The sequence below is a fragment of the Oryzias latipes genome, chromosome 10 (assembly GCF_002234675.1).
Source record: "Oryzias latipes chromosome 10, ASM223467v1".
NCBI lineage: Eukaryota > Metazoa > Chordata > Actinopteri > Beloniformes > Adrianichthyidae > Oryzias > Oryzias latipes.
Genome location: NC_019868.2, coordinates 6,640,165 through 6,657,323, shown reverse-complemented (window position 1 = coordinate 6,657,323; position 17,159 = coordinate 6,640,165). Strand labels below are relative to the sequence as shown.

Here is a 17,159-nt window from a genome sequence, read left to right as displayed (position 1 = left end):
ACAGTTACGTTGTGAGTTTCAAAATAAAGGGAGAATCATTTTCCATTTTGTTGCTTCATGAAAACGAGGAAAACACAGTTTTATTTTATAATAAATAAATAATTTTAAGAAGAGGTCGGGAAAGCCTTTGTTTTGTTTTGCTTTAGGTTGGCTATGATTCTAAAGGAAAACTGGAATGGGAGCGCCATCTTGTGATGAATGAACCCAAATCAAAAATCCGTTGGATCCGTTAGTGCTTTTGCTGAGATTCTTGTCAAAGGTAAATTTTACTGAGGGCAACTATTGAGAACAGAAAAGTATAGTAATGATGTCATTTAAGAGAATAGTATCAATCAAAGTTAATCAATGATGTCTTTATCATTTTTTTTTATTATTAGGCTAACACTTTTGTGATGTAAACAAACGACGGTACTGTCATTTGTTTTCGAGAGGTAATTTATTAAAATTAACTCCGTCAATCACTGTTGAGCAGCATTAGTTTTAGGACACAAATGTTACATCAGCAAAAGATTACTGGCAGCGGTGGGATTCGAACCCACGCCCCCGAAGAGACTGGAGCCTTAATCCAGCGCCTTAGACCGCTCGGCCACGCTACCAACTGTCTGTCTTCTGTGAGGCATACTGTGTATAAATCCGCTGCCAGACCGGTTGGCATTTATTCGTAGTTTTGATTTGCCTGTATAGAGACTCATATGGACTTGGAAGTTTTGTGTGCAACGTGGTGGTACAAATATCACTCCATAGACTCAGCTCTATAATTCACAACCTGATTATTTTGCTTTAACAGTCCTACACCATGAAAACTCATGTAGAAACAAAACAAAGGATAATGTTTTTATTGAAGATTACAGATAAAAAGAATGCTTTCCAACCAAAAACTCCAGAATAAGATTATACACAAATTTTCAGCACAGCAGTATTTTGGTGAGAGCACCAATGAAAACTGAGAAATTCAACATTAACATTTAAAAAATGTTTCCAACATAAGAAAAAGTCACAAAGTGACAATAATTAACTTTAAAAGTGTGTAAATGGACACAAGAATTGGAATAAACAGTGTTGTAGAAACCCTAGTTTTCCATCAATTTGAAGACACATTATGTTTCATTTATTTATTTAACCTAAAAAACAAAACAAAAAAACTGACAATATGAAAGAGCAGCCATAAAATATGCCAATATAATGGCAGTGTGAAGCCGTGGCAGTGAAACCTATGCTGACCCGCAGTCTAGTGGGGGACAGATAAAATATACAAAGACAGGAGTCAGTCAGTTGCTAGGCAGTCTCAACATTTCTTGGAGGGGCAGGTAGGTGGGAGGAGCCTGTGAGAGTTTGTGCGCACCCACGGGTGGTCCATAACCTTCTGAAGGGGCAGACGATCGTTGGGATTGTGACGAAGAAGTTTGGAGATCAGGTCCCGGGCACCATCAGAGACGACCTTTGGGAAGTTTAAATCCACCTGCAAGCAGCATAATGGTGTTTGGTATCTGTACATGACAAGTTTCCACATCACGCCAAGGATTAAAATTAAAATACATAAATGTATTTTCTCCCTTTTTCTGGATTCATTCAAAAGTCCCAAACTGCTTAAGGGATCTGAACAGCATATATTTTAGCATGTGAAAAAACATGCAATAAAAAAAAAAGTTTTACTTTTTAAATATTAGTACATTTAAATGGCTTCAAACCATATGGATCAAATAAAATTATTGCTATGACAGAGGAAGGTCAAAAGTCCTTAAATCTTTTACCACCAGAGCTTTAGCTTCAGTCTTTGTGTGCAAATCTAACCGTTATAATCCAGAGACCATCACTAACCTTCATAATCCTTTTGTATGTGTCCGTATGACTGGCAGTTTCAAACGGTGGATTTCCGACCAAGCATTCAAAGCAGAGGACTCCGATGCACCAGAGATCCACCTTCTCACTGTGGGTGTGTCCCTCGATCATCTCTGGAGGAAGGTAGTCCAGTGTCCCGCACATAGTTCGCCGTCTGGAAATGATACCAAGATATATAAACATGAAAACCATAATATCAAACAAATACGACAAAAAGTGGATGCTTATAAAAATGATACGGTGAGGTTGCTCACCTTAAAGAGGGAGCGTGGACAGACCAACCAAAATCTGCTATTTTGAGCTCTCCACGATAGCCAAGGAGTAGATTCTCTGGCTTGATGTCACGATGAATCACTTTCTTCTCATGGCAGTACAACAATGCATCAGATATTTCCTCCATGTACTGGAAATTTCAATTCATTGCAATTAGACAACAGCGCCTGAAAACAACTAGATTTTACGCCTTAATTTAGTCTCCAACATCAAACACCTACAGTGGCCGTGCGCTGGTCATCAAACCGTTGATATTTCTGTAGTTCTTTGTACATTTCACCACGAGGGGCATACTCCAGCACCAAGAACACCCTCTTGCGGTCATGGAAGTAATTGTAGAAGCGCAGAATGTTAGGGTGCCTGTGAAAACATAATGTACACCTCAAATGAAAAAAATGGGAAATCATTCAGAGAAAATTAACATTTGGAAAAGATCAATATTTAACACACGACTTGAAAGATTTCATTGAAATACAGTGCTCTTTCACTTTTGCTGTCTTGCTGTTTCCTGAAATTTGTGTGAAATTTTGCTGTGTTCTGCATCCTGATTGGCCAGAGACCACGTTACTCAATCTCCTCCATGCTGCGTCTCCTGAACAGATACGTGCAGCACTCCAAAACGGAATAAGCAGATCTTTGTCTTCATGCTATAATTCTGGACTTATTTTCCTAAGAAGGTTTGAACTTTGGGAGCTTAAACAAGAGAGAAAAGTGTAAAAATGTTCCTGTCTGTCTGAGAAAGGTGTAGAAAGTGTGTAATGAAGAGTTTTACTGCCTTAAAAACATCTGTAATCCTACTTTGGAATAAACAGATTTTTAACAGATGTATCATCAAAACCTTTCAACCAAACAAGTGGGACAAAGAAATTGTAAAGTAGTGCAAGATCAAAACAAAAATTCTTTTCAAGTTAAAATCATGTTGACTGACGCAATCAAGAAAAGAGGAAACATACTTGAGATGGGCTTGGATCTCGATTTCCCTCCTCAGCTGATGCTCCACACCTTCTTTCTCCATCTGAGACTTGAACAGCACCTTCAGCGCCACAATGGCTTGCAGCTTCTTTACCCTCGCAAGGTAGACATTGCCAAACTTGCCCTTTCCAAGAGGCCGGCCAATGTCGAAGTCGTCAATGGAAATCTTCCTAAAAATGACAATCTTTCTGTTACCAAAGAAACCCAAGACTCCAGTGCTTATTTTGTACCATTAGCATTTAAAGATTCTTACTTAGGCGGAGAAACAGATGAGGTGCCAACACATTCTCTGCCTGGACCTTAATGAAGACAAAACTTTAAGTTGATACAAGTAGAACACACTTATTTCCCATTTCAATGAGAAAGACGAGATAATGATTAGTAAAAAGAGGTTTTTAGTTGAATTTTTTTTTTTTTTTTTGAAATACTGAACTAGTGTTGCCATTCAATTCAGAAATTAGAGATTTAGAAATAAAATTAAAAATAAAGCACCATTAAAGTGGCAACTTGTAAGGTCTCTGACCAATCCACAGTTTAGGAGGATTTTTTTTTGTCTGTCTGCCAAGTTCGGCAAGTTTGAAAACATGTTCAAAGTGGATTTATTTATTTAGTTAGAATTAATTTGAAGTACAACGAGAGGCTCGTTTATGTTAACATAAAGTAAAATGAGGATGGTATATTCCAGACTTAAAAAAAAAAAGTGTAAAGCATTTCTGGCCTCAAACTGTCCAGTTTATTCATGGTACTTTCGCGAGAGTTCAGCCACATCACTATCCACTGTGTTACAAATGTTTTCCGATTTTTCTGCCTGCCCAAACCACAAAAATTTACCGATTTTATTTGTATTTAAGAGTCTGCTTCTTTTGCCTGGGTTACAATGCTCAATGAAATTGTAAACCACTGCATCTCTATGCCATAAACCCTGTGCCTTTCCAAACAAAAACTCAACATTCACGATACTTTTCTACAAAAATCATGCTTGTATGAACAGATAAATCACCTGTGACTGTGCTTTTATTCAGTTCAGCTCGGGGCTTTGCCAAAACACGCTGAGGTCCAGTCACCATGCTCGGGGTTGCAAACTGAAAAAGACAACAACAAACACAAAATTCAACTTCTTCAAAATGTTATAATCCATTTTAGGCTACTTTGTTGTATAGTCAATCCAATTACGCATGATTAAAAAATAAAATAGGTGGGTAGAGTATACAAACATTGTATGAAAGTAAGAGCAGCTTTGGAGATATTGATCCCATGACAGGAAATTGACTTGTTACTGTGGCTCAGAAAACAAGATAATTAAAAAACAACTACAGGTATTAACAGATAATAAACAGTACCGGTACTATAGTACTTCAATAACAGAATAAAGTGACCACCGTCTATAAGCCGTTTTATCTAATAGCTGATAAGAGGATAGATCGGTTCATGTGCCTGATCTTGCAACGAGATGTTGGAAGTACCCGCTGCAATGAAAATCATGTTTTTAATGCTTTTAACATGTTCTTGTAGCAATTTTCTCATAATGAAGGACATATATAAAATAATTTATTATTAAAGCTGCACTTCTAAGAATTTATTTTATCTGATTCAGCAGCAAATGAAAAACTGCTGTTTGAAAAAGCTTGTTTTCTGCTTAACCAGCTCCTTCCTTATTTTAGGTAATTGAATTTTTAAATGTTTAAAATGAGTTTTAAGGTTGGGTCCTGGCATCTTGAAGAAACAAAATGACAACTCCCGGACGTCACAGTAAGAAATGAGAACCTTCACTCACATTTAAAAAATGAGTGTTTTTTTTTCATACATCACTCCTGCTTTGGTCAACAGTATGTTACAGTATCTGATGTGTTCCTTGTGTTTGTTTAGACAAAGCCAATCATCTCTCTATTAGCCTGCAACCCTATATTAAAATAAACAGCATTAAGAAACAACTAAATAAATACAGCCAATAGTAGCAGAGTAGAAGTACTGGTTAAATGGAATCCACTCAGGTACAACTATGGTGATGTAACTACAAGGAGCACTTTTTCTTTTTTACAAAGTTATCCAGTAATTCAGTGTGACAACTTCAGAAAATAACCAGCGAGATGCACTGCAGTAACATCAATAGATTACTTTTTTATTATTATTTTATTAATCACTTACCGGTCTATGAGGGCCCTTGGGTTCATGATTCTCCTTGTTCTGCAAATAAGTGATTTGAGGGTAAATACATTAGCATTACAGCACAGATATTCAATAATAATACCCACTGCTGCTCAGTGAGTGTCAGTGCACCTGACAATAGTAACTGGAAAACGTTACGAGGTCTATTGATCAGAAAATAAGTTTCACATTTTAGCAAACTTGACGTAATATGCTTTACATAAGCAAAAAGCACATTTTACAGTTCTAAAGGAAATGTTTTATTTGGCTATGTTCTGCCACTAACCCCAGCCTTATTTTTTCTTCTTACATCTAAAGCTAACGCTAGCTTAACGTTAGCTAAGGTCTTCGTCGACTTTTTCATTTGAAGAACAGTGCGGCGTAAACAGACGTTCACCAGCTAACTCTGCTGTGACAGGTGTAAATATCACTTTAATAAAAAACATCAATACATTACCTGCATTTCGAAGAAATATATTCCTATTGACAACGAAAGGTGGAGACTATTCCTCTCGTTGTTAACTTCCTAGGCCGCCAACGTTTCAAAATCCTGGTTGGGACAAAATCATTGGTCGATAGGCGGAGCGTCGAGGACTCCTATTGGTCCTTTTACAGCGATTGGTCGAGAACAGGGGGAGCATCAAGGGCTCCTATTGGTCAGATTATAGCGGAAGTGTGTGGATGGACACATTGGGACAGGCGCACCAGTGGGAACATTTTTTAATTATTAGTATCATAATTATATATCATGTTCGTCTATTACTCATGATACAAATTTGCAATGCAGCAGCAGCAGTTAATGGAATACTCTAACGTACGAACCTTTTTGTCTGTCCACATGTTATTTACAACGGCTTTAGCTGTGTTCAATTGTTAAAAAAAACAGTAAAATTCAAAAATGATAGTACTGACAATTAATTCAAATAGTAAAGGTAGCCTGGTTTTAGTTTTACTTGATTGAATTGTTGCAAAATAGGGGGGGGGGGAAACCTTTTCTTGGAAAATATTTAGAACCATTTTGCCGTCTGCATATAGATGTGTGTATAAATGTTATACATTTATACTTAGTGGAAGGGTTAAAGTAAAAAGAAAAAAGTTTTATTGATTGTTTTTAAAGAATCTCTTTGCTACAAGATTAACCTTTAAATGCAGCACAATGCATAGCAATGAAGGAAGACCTGTCAAATTTATGTTCACATTCAAATTTATTATCACAAATGTAAAAAACAAAAACAAAAAAAAACATTGCAACTTGAGAGAGACTTGTTTTAGCAGTACACAGTGCATTTGCATCACCACAACCTGCTACATGTGAGTGAATTGTATGATTTGTGAATGTAAAAACCTGGTAAAAAGCAGTTGAGTAACAGGAAACAGGTGCATTGTTGCTTTTTCAGCTCGCTTTAGTTTTTTGGCTTTGCAACCAACACATGCATGTCAGATAGTCAAGCAGTGACAGTTCTGCTTTCTACGTTTGTAACACGACCTAAGGATGCACCTTGAAATGACTCACTTATCAGTATTTCTTCTTTTTGAAAAAAAGAACCCATTGATTCACCTGAAAAAAGAAACTGCTTAAAGATAGAATGATACATCTTTTTGTGACAGTAAACTCTGTTTAAACCTTCAAAACATTCATGATTCAACACCTCTTCTTAATAACTGTCAGTCTAAGAGGCACATTTTTCAAAAAGGGGTGACAAAAGGTTTTTGATGTTTCCATCAGTGTGATGAATTAGCCTAATCCTGTGTCAGTGAACAATCTCAGTGTAATTCACCTTGATGAGTTTAAAAGTTAGCTTTCATCTTTTATCACAACACACCATGAAGCCTTAATTTTGGTTAATTGGAGAACGTCAATTCGGAAAGAATCTATTTAAACATCTATTTTAAAAAATGCAACACTTATTTACATGTTTTTTTACCCAGAGTTCCAAAAAATATGAAATAATTATTTCTAATTTGGATAAGGCTTAAAAGAGCTTTACACAATGAACTCCATTTAACCTGTAAGTAAATCTTTTTTTTTTTGCCCTCTTTTTGGATGGACAGGGGGGTGCACTCCCCCCTTCGATGCGCCTTTGTGAACTCACCAACATCAAAGTGGAATTCCATTTTATTCAATTCACACAGACAGTGGGGCTTTAACCATGATGATTTTCAGATTATTGGGTGCCGATTGCTGTTTGTACTAAACTACAACAGTCTCCCAAAGATTTACATGGACTTGTTGTCAGAACAGAGCATTAGTTGAGACCTCTATCAGTCTGCGTTTATTTGAACAGAGCAGTTGGTAAAAACCAGACTACAAGAAGGCAGCATGACGGCCAATGAGCGCCTAAGGCTTGGAAAAGGATCATTCGTGTCTTGTGTCTTGTTGTCATCGTTGTTATCCATCTCTGAATGTTCCTCTCCATCTTGCTGTTCTTCGTTGCTCCTTTCCTCCTCTTCTGCCGGTGGACTCTGCCGAGGCTGGAAGACAACATCTTCAAACTGGAGCTGGCGGAGTCCGCGGAGCATCCTGCAGCTGCGCACGATCTGCAGCTCACCGAGCGTGCAGGCCCACAAGCACAGGCGCTTCAAATCTTTCAAGCGGCTGGCACAGAGCAAACCCGGCCCTACCTCTTTACCACCGAGACTCAGCTCCTCTAATCCAAGCCATCCCGCGCCCAGCCCAAGGGAGGCCATCTGCAACTGGTAGCCTTGCCTTGCTGTAATACCTAACTCCAAAAACTTGAGCTTGGACAGGCCCTCCATACCTGAAAGGCCATCTTTTGCTGCACAGCTTCTAAGCCCATTTGCTGTTATACGAAATGTGTCGCGAAGTTCTAAACGACAAAGCCTCTCCCATGATGTCAGACTCTGCAGGTGCTGATCTGTGAAAGAGGGCACATTGTTAAGAACTAGACTCTCAATACTAATGCCTAAAGGCGAGGCCTGCCCTTTGACTTTTGGATTTTTTCCTTGCTGTGAACCACCAGCGCTGGAAGTAGCCACTGCTCTGTCCTGAGGAAAAGCAGGTGAGGAACTCTTGGCCTGACAAAAAAAGCCCTGAGGGAGCTCACAACCACGGAGCTCCAGCACACGTAGAGAAGGAGGCAAGAGGTGGCAGTTGGGTAAGGTTCTCAAGTCTGCATGTAGAAGGCATAGCTTACTCAAGCGAGGGCATTTAGTGGACAAAGCTTTGAGCCAGGACTCTGAGAGAAAGGTTCCACCCCGGGCAGAAAGCAGCAAGCCACGCAGGCGAAGGCACCTCAGTCCACAACCAAAGTACTGACGCAGCAAGACCCAAAGGATGCGAGATGTCACCTGATGTAAGAAAAAAGAAGAGACCATGTGACAATAACGAGGAGAAAACTGATTAAATAAATAATGAGATATAAGCTCAAACACATGCACATCAGAAACCTAAAAGGAGGCCTATTTTTTTTTTGGGACTTACTTTCCTAACAAAGGACAATTAACAACATTTTAAATAACGTGTCCAATTATAGTAGAAATAATAATACAAGAAAAAAAGTGCACCTTTGTCACTGTTTTTAGTGAAGGTTTAAAAAAATTGGACATAAACTAACAAAAGAAAGCCTTAGCACGGTTGTTTCAAACATCACATATTTTTTATCCATGTTTATTACTGTGTCCATTCGATTACAGAAGAATTAATATTAATACTTAATATTCAGGAACTGAAACCACAGTCCTACCCCTTTCCAAGCAGTCAGATCTACTGTTCTCCACAGTCTTTGGTCTTTAACCAGCCGTTTCCATCTCTTACAAACCCTGGAGAAAATGTGGAAACCATTAGAAACTCGCCAGACAGAAGTCTCAACAACAACAACAAAGGGAGATCATCCAGCTGGCTCTGTCTGTCTGTGCATGCTGCTGCATTGTATAGAAAGAACAGGGAACCAAAAATCCAACACATTCAGCAGGGCCACATTTTCATACCTTCCAGCTCGAACAAGCTCTCTGACGCTCAAAAACGACAACACGTCTATCAAGATGTTTTCGGGGAAGTAATCCAAATCGCAGCCTTTGAATTCATCCATTCTGTAAACAAAACCTTCCACACGGACTAATTTCCGGATGCACACGGGTTGCGCTCTAATCAGTAATCCCCAGGAAACAGCTTCTGGTTAGCAACAGTTCAGTTCATTTAACAGTTCAAAGCAACGGGCCTGGGTTTCTCTGAACATACTCAGTCTACGTCTAAGTAGTTATTTAAATTTTAAAAATGTTTATGACATCAGCTCTGCCGCGCGCCTTATTGATAAATGTTCAGAAAATATGTGATGTTGCCACCTATCGTTCGCTAGGTCAACAGTCCACTGCGCACGCGCAGTCTACCGGACAAGATGGCGACCAGCAATGGTGGAGGAATGGAGGTAGACGGGGCAGGCAAGTGTTTGTCTTAAATCAGACCGTTGGAGCCCGACGTTAACATGTACGCGCGCACCAAGGGCCCCGCGTGTTTTGTGTCTCTGCTGGTTTGTGAGCCGGAAAGATTTGGCGGCGCTAAAGCTTCTGGCTACAAAAGCTTTGCTAACATGATAAGCAGGTTAACGGTCAGTCAGTGATGAATCATTCTGGATTTACTGTCGCTTTCTCTGATCTAACTCAGTAATGCGCAGCTGAGTTTATAAATACAGTCACTTAACAATGTACCCATCCTTAAAATGCTATATAATCTAAATCCAGATTAACCGAGCGCTGTTTAAAGAAGGAAAACAACTTGATAGTTTCCCAAATGCTACTGTATTCATTCATCTAGAGTAGGGGGCTGAGACCTTTAACGGGAAACGAGCCACTTGGTCCAGATTCTTACAGATCAAAACCCAACGAGAGCCACAAAGTCTGGCCTAAACATTTAGAAAAATACACTTTTTGTTTGTTTACTTCAGTGGCTTTTTATTCATTATTGTAACAGGTAGCTTTCTTTTACATGTCGACAATAATAGAATCACAAAGGTGTTATATTTTACTAAAAAAGAGCAAGTTTAACTTCTTTACTTCAGACAGCAGCACATACACGTTCCTTTCAAAATAAAATGCACCCTAAGTCAAAAGATCCTCCTGCTTCAACAGATTTAATTTTAGGTGAGCATTCATCCTTTTACTATCAACATAAAGATGTGTGCATTGGTTTAAAATCCAAATAAAAATAAAAATCTATACATGTAAATGCAATTATATATTTTAAGAACTTTGACTCAAAGCAACAACTTGACAGTAGACTATAAGAATATTTGCTTAGTTAAACTAATTAAGTATTTGTTCAATTTTTTTGAATGTCTTTATAGCCGCATGTGGCTCTGGAGCCTCAGGTTGCAGACCCCTGCAACCTCAGATACATCAGACCGAAGCCATTTTATTCAGTCTGTGACATCTACAGGATGAAAAAGTGCTCAACCTGCTTAAGATGAGCATCTTTGTGTAAAATAAAACATGAGCAGCTGCTGATGTGTTGGACATTGTCATACATCCGATGAATTTTTTCCTTTATCAATTGATTAACTACAAAAATGACAGATAAAACTAAAAGGTAAACAGCTTAGGTTTAAAGATCAATCTTCAGGCCTGTATGAATATGTTTAGGCAGGTGTTATCCTCTCTTGAATTGTTTTAGGATTATTTTTTATTTGTAAATGTCTCATCAACACGACAGCCAATTATTTGATATGTCATACTATATCTTATTGTGAAAAATCTACGTTGTGTTCCTTGTGTCTTGTATTTCCTGTTTTGTTGAAGTTGTTGCTGTTTGTGTGTCTGCAGCCACCCCCAGTGTCATGGCCTCGGGGGTCACTGGGAGTGTTTCTGTGGCCTTACACCCTCTGGTCATCCTCAACATATCTGACCACTGGATCCGCATCCGCTCTCAGGAGGGCCGACCCATGCAGGGTATCTGTGATGAAGCTAAACTGTAGCTCCACGCGTTGACCAATCACGTTTACTGATGTCTTCTGGCTCCAACATGGTCATGTCTGTTTCACAAAAAAAAAAGGCAAATGAATTGATTTCATGTGCTTGGAGCCAGAAATAAGCCATTTTCTATGGGTGATGTCACACTAACGCACTCCAATTCTCACATACAATCAGTGGTTTTGATTGATTTGTACTTTTTTTTTCAAACAGAGACATCTTTTAGTGTTAACTAGGAACTCAGAACATGACTAAAATTCATCATCTTATCCAGTAATGTCACTATGAATGCAGTATTCTTACTTGAAGCAGCGGAGCTCTTGAACGTGTGTTTTTCAGGCATGTTTGTGTTGTTTTGGTTGATCGTGGGTTTTCCTTGTTTAGTGATCGGCGCTCTGATCGGGAAACAAGAGGGTCGAAACATAGAAGTGATGAACTCCTTTGAACTAATGTCTCACACCATAGACGACAAAGTGCACATCGATAAGGAGTACTACTACACCAAGGAGGAGCAGTGTAAGCTGGGTTTCTCAATCCGTGTTCTTTATTGAAACTCTGGACCAGCAGTCCTAAAATGTGGACTGAATGAGGCTAAAACAGTCCTGCTGGATTTAAAAGAATAAATAGTCAAAGATTCAGTTGTGAGTTTTGAAATAAACTGAATTAAATTGAAGGTTATGTCATTCCAAACGGTTAATCTCAAAATAAAACTTCATTTTTATGTTTTTTAATATTTGATTTTAATTTTTTCTAAAGCAAATTATTTACTTTTTGGGGTCAAAAATTGGCTTAATTCTTTTGTAAACAGCTAGAACCTTCTTTGTCTCTTAGATGTGAGTGAGTCCTAATTCTGAACTACAAAACAAATGTCCGATTGTTCTTTTTCTCCACATAAAGTACATAAAGTAATCTAATCACCATTTACATTTGTAAAAGTCTGTTTTTTGTTTTCTTTTGATTTTTGGCAAATAAATTGTTGAATTCTGCTGTTTCAGTTAAACAGGTCTTCAAAGACATGGAGTTCCTGGGCTGGTACACCACAGGGGGGCCCCCTGACCAGTCTGACATCCACATCCACAAACAGGTACAGAAACGCCGGCGCTTCATGCTCGACTGCAGCAAAATGTTCAGACTTAGTGATGCTGAGCTGGAAATGATCCACTTTTGGGTCGAACCTTCTCTCACCAATGCTTCTTTAAACGTTTGTCTGTTCTGTGACAGGTGTGTGAGATCATTGAGAGCCCGCTCTTTCTCAAGCTCAACCCGATGACCAAACACACCGACGTGAGTTGTTCTTCAGTCATGGAGGGGCGTGTGTGCGTGTGAAGAGCTTTTCTAACCTGCTTGTCCCGCTCCTCCACAGCTTCCTGTTAGCGTTTATGAATCTGTGATTGACATCATCAGTGGCGAGGTATTGTCTCCGCCTCTTCGCAGCTCTGACTATGTTTTTTTGTGGCTCCTCATTGAAACGTCGTCTTTCTTCGCTAAGGCCACCATGTTATTCGCTGAGCTGACGTACACTTTAGCCACAGAGGAGGCAGAGAGAATCGGCGTCGACCACGTAGCTCGGATGACGGCCACCGGGACCGGAGAGAACTCGACCGGTGAGGGGGGGTTGGGGCTGCAGCAGACGCACAACTCCATTCATGTTTGTCATGGCACAGTCCGGTTCATGAGCAGTCATGGAGACACACCGGTCTCTTTTTGTCTGATTGACTGTGCTCACAAAGTTCCAAACTGCTCTGCATGTTCTCGTTATTTACTCAATAGATGCTACTGCACACTGGGACACTGGACACTGAGGAAAGTCTCGTGGCACGGCCCAGCTTCTTTGAAGCACTTTGTCTCTTTATTTGAATTAAAAATAAAAAAGGTTATAATGATAAACATGTCAAAAGACAAGATGATAAAATGGAAATAGAAATTTAGTTTCACTTCCGACTTTAAAAGGAAACACCTGTTTACAAAGAGAATGACACAGAAGGACGGAGGCTGTGTCCAAATTGGAAGGCTGCGTTTGAAGGCCTCTTACGTCACAGCGCCGCGACAAGTGCTGTCCAAACACGACTCCTTCAAATGCGGCCAACGAACACGGCCGTCTTTTTCCCAATTTTAAAAGAAATTTCTCGTTCACTACCGCTCTCTGTTGTTTTGTTTCATTCATTTTTATTGTTATAAAAATGAGAATATCTGCAGGCTCAAATTTAGACATATGAGAGTTCAAGAAGTGCAATAATTTAAGATGAAAAAACTTGAATTGAATTGGAGTAAAATGACATTTAGTTAGTTAAATATGTCAATTTGAGTTGTATAAACGATTATTGAGTTTTATAGACGTAAGAAATTAGGTTGAATAAATTTAACTCAATTACTTGTTACCAATTGAATTCATTTAAGTTGGATAAGTTATAGATAGATAGATAGATAGATAGATAGATAGATAGATAGATATGCTTCACAATGAAAATGAAAACGCCTGTTCAATTCAAACGCCTGTCACAATGTTCTTCTACTACAAGCAGAAACTCTTTCTTTTGCTGATGCAGCAGTGTTACTTTTTTGATGGTCTTATAATCTTCATACACCGTCATTAAAATCTCAGACTGGATTATTTGCCGATGTAACAGCTGGAATCATCTGAAGGCTAGACTCGTCCAAATTCTCAGCCGTTCACATCTGGCCCACCCGCTCGACGAAGGATGCAGCCCTCCGATTTGGACAGACCCGTAGAAGCTTTGACCAATATGGAAGCCTGTGGGTTTACGTAACAGGAAGTTCTTTCGTTGCACTGCACATGTCACAAAGTGCAAAGCTGTTTTTGAAACTCCCCTCCCATCATCTTCTGATCTATTTTCAAAGCTTTCCCTGTGGTCTCTTAATTATGATTGTGGCGTTTTCAACCAAAAACCTCTATCGTTCTCCTGCAGGGCGGCTGCAGTTCATTTGAAATTTGCCTCTGAGTTATGGCACCCGCCCTCACCTCCCATCACTCATCTGTTTACACTCTCTCTCCCACTAGTTTGCAGCCCCTCACACCCCCAACCCAAAGAGCAATATTGGAGCTATCCAACCTGACAGTTTGGAGCCATAGCCTCCTCTTTTTATAATAAGATGCAAAGCAGCATTTCTGTCACTGCTGGGATCCAGGATAGAGGGAAATATTTGATGTGGATCTTTCTTTCTTGTAATGAGGAAAATGATTTATTTTCTTCCAAATAAAATCTATTTTTTTCTTTTTGTATTCTTTTAAATGTCATTTTGTTTAGCTTCTTTTTCTTTTGTGAAATAAATGAATTGGGTGAATGCACATCTGTAGCAAGCTGCTGAAAATGGACCCTGACAGACCTGTGGAAGTGCTTTCAGGTCATTAACACTAACACTTGTCCTTCCTCCTCCTCAGTGGCTGAACACCTCATAGCTCAGCATAGTGCAATCAAGATGCTCCACAGCCGAGTGAAGATCATTCTAGAGTACGTGAAAGCCGTGGAAGCAGGTGAGTCTGCTTTATTTATGAGGCGGGCGCTAAAGGCAAAGAGCGTGAAGAGCAGCAGGTGTTCTTTAGTGAGATGTTCCAACACGCCTGTCTAATAACAAGCCGCCATTTGACGGCAGCATCAGCGGCAGTCACATGACCTCTCCGCTGTGTTACAGGAGAGGTGCCATTTAACCACGAGATCCTTCGAGAAGCAAACGCCCTGTGCCACAGACTGCCGGTCCTCAGCACCATCAAATTTAAAACGGACTTCTATGATGTAAGAACATGTTAAAAAAAAAGGAATTCCACTGAGATTTACCTTAGAAGTTTTGTTTGTTGAGGTTTAAACTGTCTTTGCTAAAAGGTAGAATGCTTTCTTGTTTGTGATGCAATGCTGCTTCTTTATGACCTTTTTAGATACAGGCTTTTATTTTCTTAACCATTCTTTAGAAGGAGATCCACATGCTGGATCTCCTGCACTTTCAGGATCATGAATCCCACAGAAACGTATTTTCTAGTCCATAAGCTCAGATGCTTCCCTTTCACAACCAATCAAGTATTTTATCTCGGTCTCATAAATTATAAATATTAGAGTTGACCTTTTTTCCTTTTAAGAATTAACCCCTTGACACCTGAACCTATTTCCAGCTTTAAAAAAATTACCTTTCTTCGCTTTCAAGTTTATGCTAAATTTTATCAGTGGTTGACAAAGGATTTTCATTTAATGGACTTCCTATTTGTATCACTAAAAAAAAACAAAAAATGTGGTCTAATAAATTTCTCACATATTCAAACATTTTTATTATTATTATTATTAACGTTCCTCTGCCACAAAAAGTGTTTTTGGTGGTATTTCCGTCTTTTAAGCCTCTTGTCATAAAACCGGCAGAAATCTTGACTTTTTTTTTTGGTGATTTTTATTACAAAAACTGTTTAACTGTTTCTATAATCGTTGCCCCCAAAGCATTGAAGCTTCAGTGCTTTAACCTCTTAAGACGTGGCGTTCAAATTTGTAGGCGTCACATTTCGGGTGAAATTACCAGAGTGGTTCTGCTTATCTGGGTTCCTGTGACTTCAGAGGGTTACCTCAACTATTGGCCTGGGTCTTAAGGGGTTACGCTTTTTTGTGTTTAACACTATAAAAGAATTTGCTCATAAAATAAAACACTACTAAGACGAGAGAAAAAAAATCCCCCAAAGTGTCATGATGTTTAATTCAACTATCAAATGTAAACTAAATATATCCTAATAGATTTTAAATAGGATGGAAAGATTCTTAATATTCAGAAGTAATTTGTGTGCAATGATTAAAGTTTAAATTGTACAAAATATGAGTCTAAGATGATCAAACATTGACTTGTTTTTAGAAAATGTACATTTTCAATTGTAATGATAGAAGTTCTACCAACAATATTTGATCTAAAAACAAATCTGTCTTAATACACTCTTACTCGATTGGTTATCACCTCTCATTTTTAATGTTAGATGTTATTAGATTTGGAATGAGTCAAATATAATTGACTTAAATATGCATGATGGAATAGTGGTTACCCCTCTTGCCTCACAGCAAAAAGGTCCTGGTTCAAATCCCAGCTGGGACCTTTCTGTGTGGAGTTTGCATGTTCTCCCCGAGGGTTTTCCCCGGGTACTCCGGCTTCCTGCTTCATGGGGTAATTTGTGATTCTGTGTGGACCTGTGACAGCAGCTGGGTTGGCTCCAACAGCTCTGTGATCCCAAAAGGGATTCAATGGACTGATGGATAAATCAAAAGAGCTTTTAAGATGCACATTCTTTCATAATTTTTTTTCTTCTGCTTCCTGCTGCAGATGACTGTTGAATCTGTGCCTCACTCTCACTCTGCTTCTCCCCCCCTGCAGCAATGCAACGACGTCGGCCTCATGGCCTACTTAGGCACCATCACCAAGACATGCAACAGCATGAACCAGTTCATCAACAAATTCAACGTCCTTTACGACCGACAGGGCATCGGCCGCAGGATGAGAGGACTCTTCTTTTGAGATTCTGGAGATGCAAACGACACGCTGCAGTTTGGGGTTTTTTTTCCCCCTGGTCTCTCCCTACCTTTTAATTTTTTTTTGCGCTTTGTGTGTATTTTGATTGGCTAATAGAAGCTCACAGCCTCAGCGGTTTTTCAGACCCACTTACCATCCTCAGCCACAATCTGAGAGCACTTAAAGACGTCAGTCAGAGATCCACTCTTCTGCACTGCAGTGAACCCTCTGTACACGAATGTTGTCTTTTACCCGGGTTGTTTTCTAGTCTCATGTTTCTGTATGTAATAAAGGATCTGTTGTTTTTTTTCATGGGACTTTTGAGTTTTCTTTTTAAAGGAGCTGCATGAAGCTGGCTCTAAAGGGACGTGTCAGATCTGCACTTTTAAACGAGCTTGTGAAAGTTTGCTGCAGCTCGCTGTCGGCAGGTCGTTTGAAGTCGTCCTCCCGCTGTTTGATGGGCTGATGTGGGCTCAGACAGACGGGAATATTCAGCAGAAAAAAAATGAGGCTGGACACGG

The 17,159-nt window shown here is 39.3% G+C and overlaps 3 protein-coding genes and 1 non-coding gene across 5 annotated transcripts; 1 reads left to right on the top strand and 3 right to left on the bottom strand.

The window, feature by feature from the left end:
* Window positions 1–514: 514 nt before the first annotated feature.
* Window positions 515–596, bottom strand: trnal-aag. The gene has a single exon. It is a non-coding gene; the product is annotated as a tRNA-Leu (tRNA).
* Window positions 597–820: 224 nt separating this feature from the next.
* Window positions 821–5,790, bottom strand: aurkb (aurora kinase B). The gene is made up of 9 exons (NM_001160434.2): window positions 5,687–5,790; window positions 5,230–5,268; window positions 4,085–4,166; window positions 3,338–3,383; window positions 3,066–3,254; window positions 2,334–2,472; window positions 2,094–2,242; window positions 1,819–1,993; window positions 821–1,459 (listed from the first exon to the last, which is right to left on the bottom strand). The coding sequence occupies exons 1-9, from the start codon at window positions 5,690–5,692 to the stop codon at window positions 1,286–1,288; spliced, it is 999 nt and encodes a 332-aa protein (NP_001153906.2). The 5' UTR covers window positions 5,693–5,790; the 3' UTR covers window positions 821–1,285.
* Window positions 5,791–6,415: 625 nt separating this feature from the next.
* On the bottom strand, window positions 6,416–9,539 carry fbxl12 (F-box and leucine rich repeat protein 12). 2 transcript variants are annotated; one of them, XM_020706407.2, is made up of 4 exons: window positions 9,178–9,539; window positions 8,934–9,009; window positions 8,385–8,538; window positions 6,416–8,105 (listed from the first exon to the last, which is right to left on the bottom strand). In XM_020706407.2, exons 1-4 carry the CDS (start codon window positions 9,276–9,278, stop codon window positions 7,492–7,494), a joined length of 945 nt encoding a protein of 314 aa, XP_020562066.1. In that variant the 5' UTR covers window positions 9,279–9,539; the 3' UTR covers window positions 6,416–7,491. The 2 variants fall into 2 exon arrangements, with proteins under 2 accessions (XP_020562066.1, XP_004073102.1); XM_004073054.4 differs by having other exon boundaries at window positions 6,416–8,538.
* A 6-nt stretch (window positions 9,540–9,545) lies between these two features.
* On the top strand, window positions 9,546–16,955 carry cops6 (COP9 signalosome subunit 6). Its single transcript, XM_004073025.4, has 10 exons — window positions 9,546–9,627; window positions 11,005–11,130; window positions 11,536–11,667; window positions 12,147–12,235; window positions 12,373–12,435; window positions 12,515–12,562; window positions 12,641–12,755; window positions 14,552–14,644; window positions 14,803–14,903; window positions 16,504–16,955. Exons 1-10 carry the CDS (start codon window positions 9,585–9,587, stop codon window positions 16,642–16,644), a joined length of 951 nt encoding a protein of 316 aa, XP_004073073.1. The 5' UTR covers window positions 9,546–9,584; the 3' UTR covers window positions 16,645–16,955.
* The last annotated feature ends 204 nt before the right edge of the window (window positions 16,956–17,159 follow it).

Coding starts and splice junctions, on each gene's coding strand:
- aurkb (NM_001160434.2), bottom strand. Junction 3,255..3,337: donor TCATCTGTTTCTCCGCCTAA/GTAAGAATCTTT, acceptor TGTCATTTTTAG/GAAGATTTCCATTGACGACT. Junction 1,994..2,093: donor GTCCACGCTCCCTCTTTAAG/GTGAGCAACCTC, acceptor TATCATTTCCAG/ACGGCGAACTATGTGCGGGA.
- fbxl12 (XM_004073054.4), bottom strand. CDS start 9,278: ATGGATGAATTCAAAGGCTGCGATTTGGATTACTTCCCCGAAAACATC. Junction 9,010..9,177: donor GAGCTTGTTCGAGCTGGAAG/GTATGAAAATGT, acceptor CATTTTCTCCAG/GGTTTGTAAGAGATGGAAAC. Junction 8,539..8,933: donor ATCTGACTGCTTGGAAAGGG/GTAGGACTGTGG, acceptor TTCTTACATCAG/GTGACATCTCGCATCCTTTG.
- cops6 (XM_004073025.4), top strand. CDS start 9,585: ATGGCGACCAGCAATGGTGGAGGAATGGAGGTAGACGGGGCAG. Junction 9,628..11,004: donor AATGGAGGTAGACGGGGCAG/GCAAGTGTTTGT, acceptor GTGTGTCTGCAG/CCACCCCCAGTGTCATGGCC. Junction 11,131..11,535: donor GGAGGGCCGACCCATGCAGG/GTATCTGTGATG, acceptor TTCCTTGTTTAG/TGATCGGCGCTCTGATCGGG.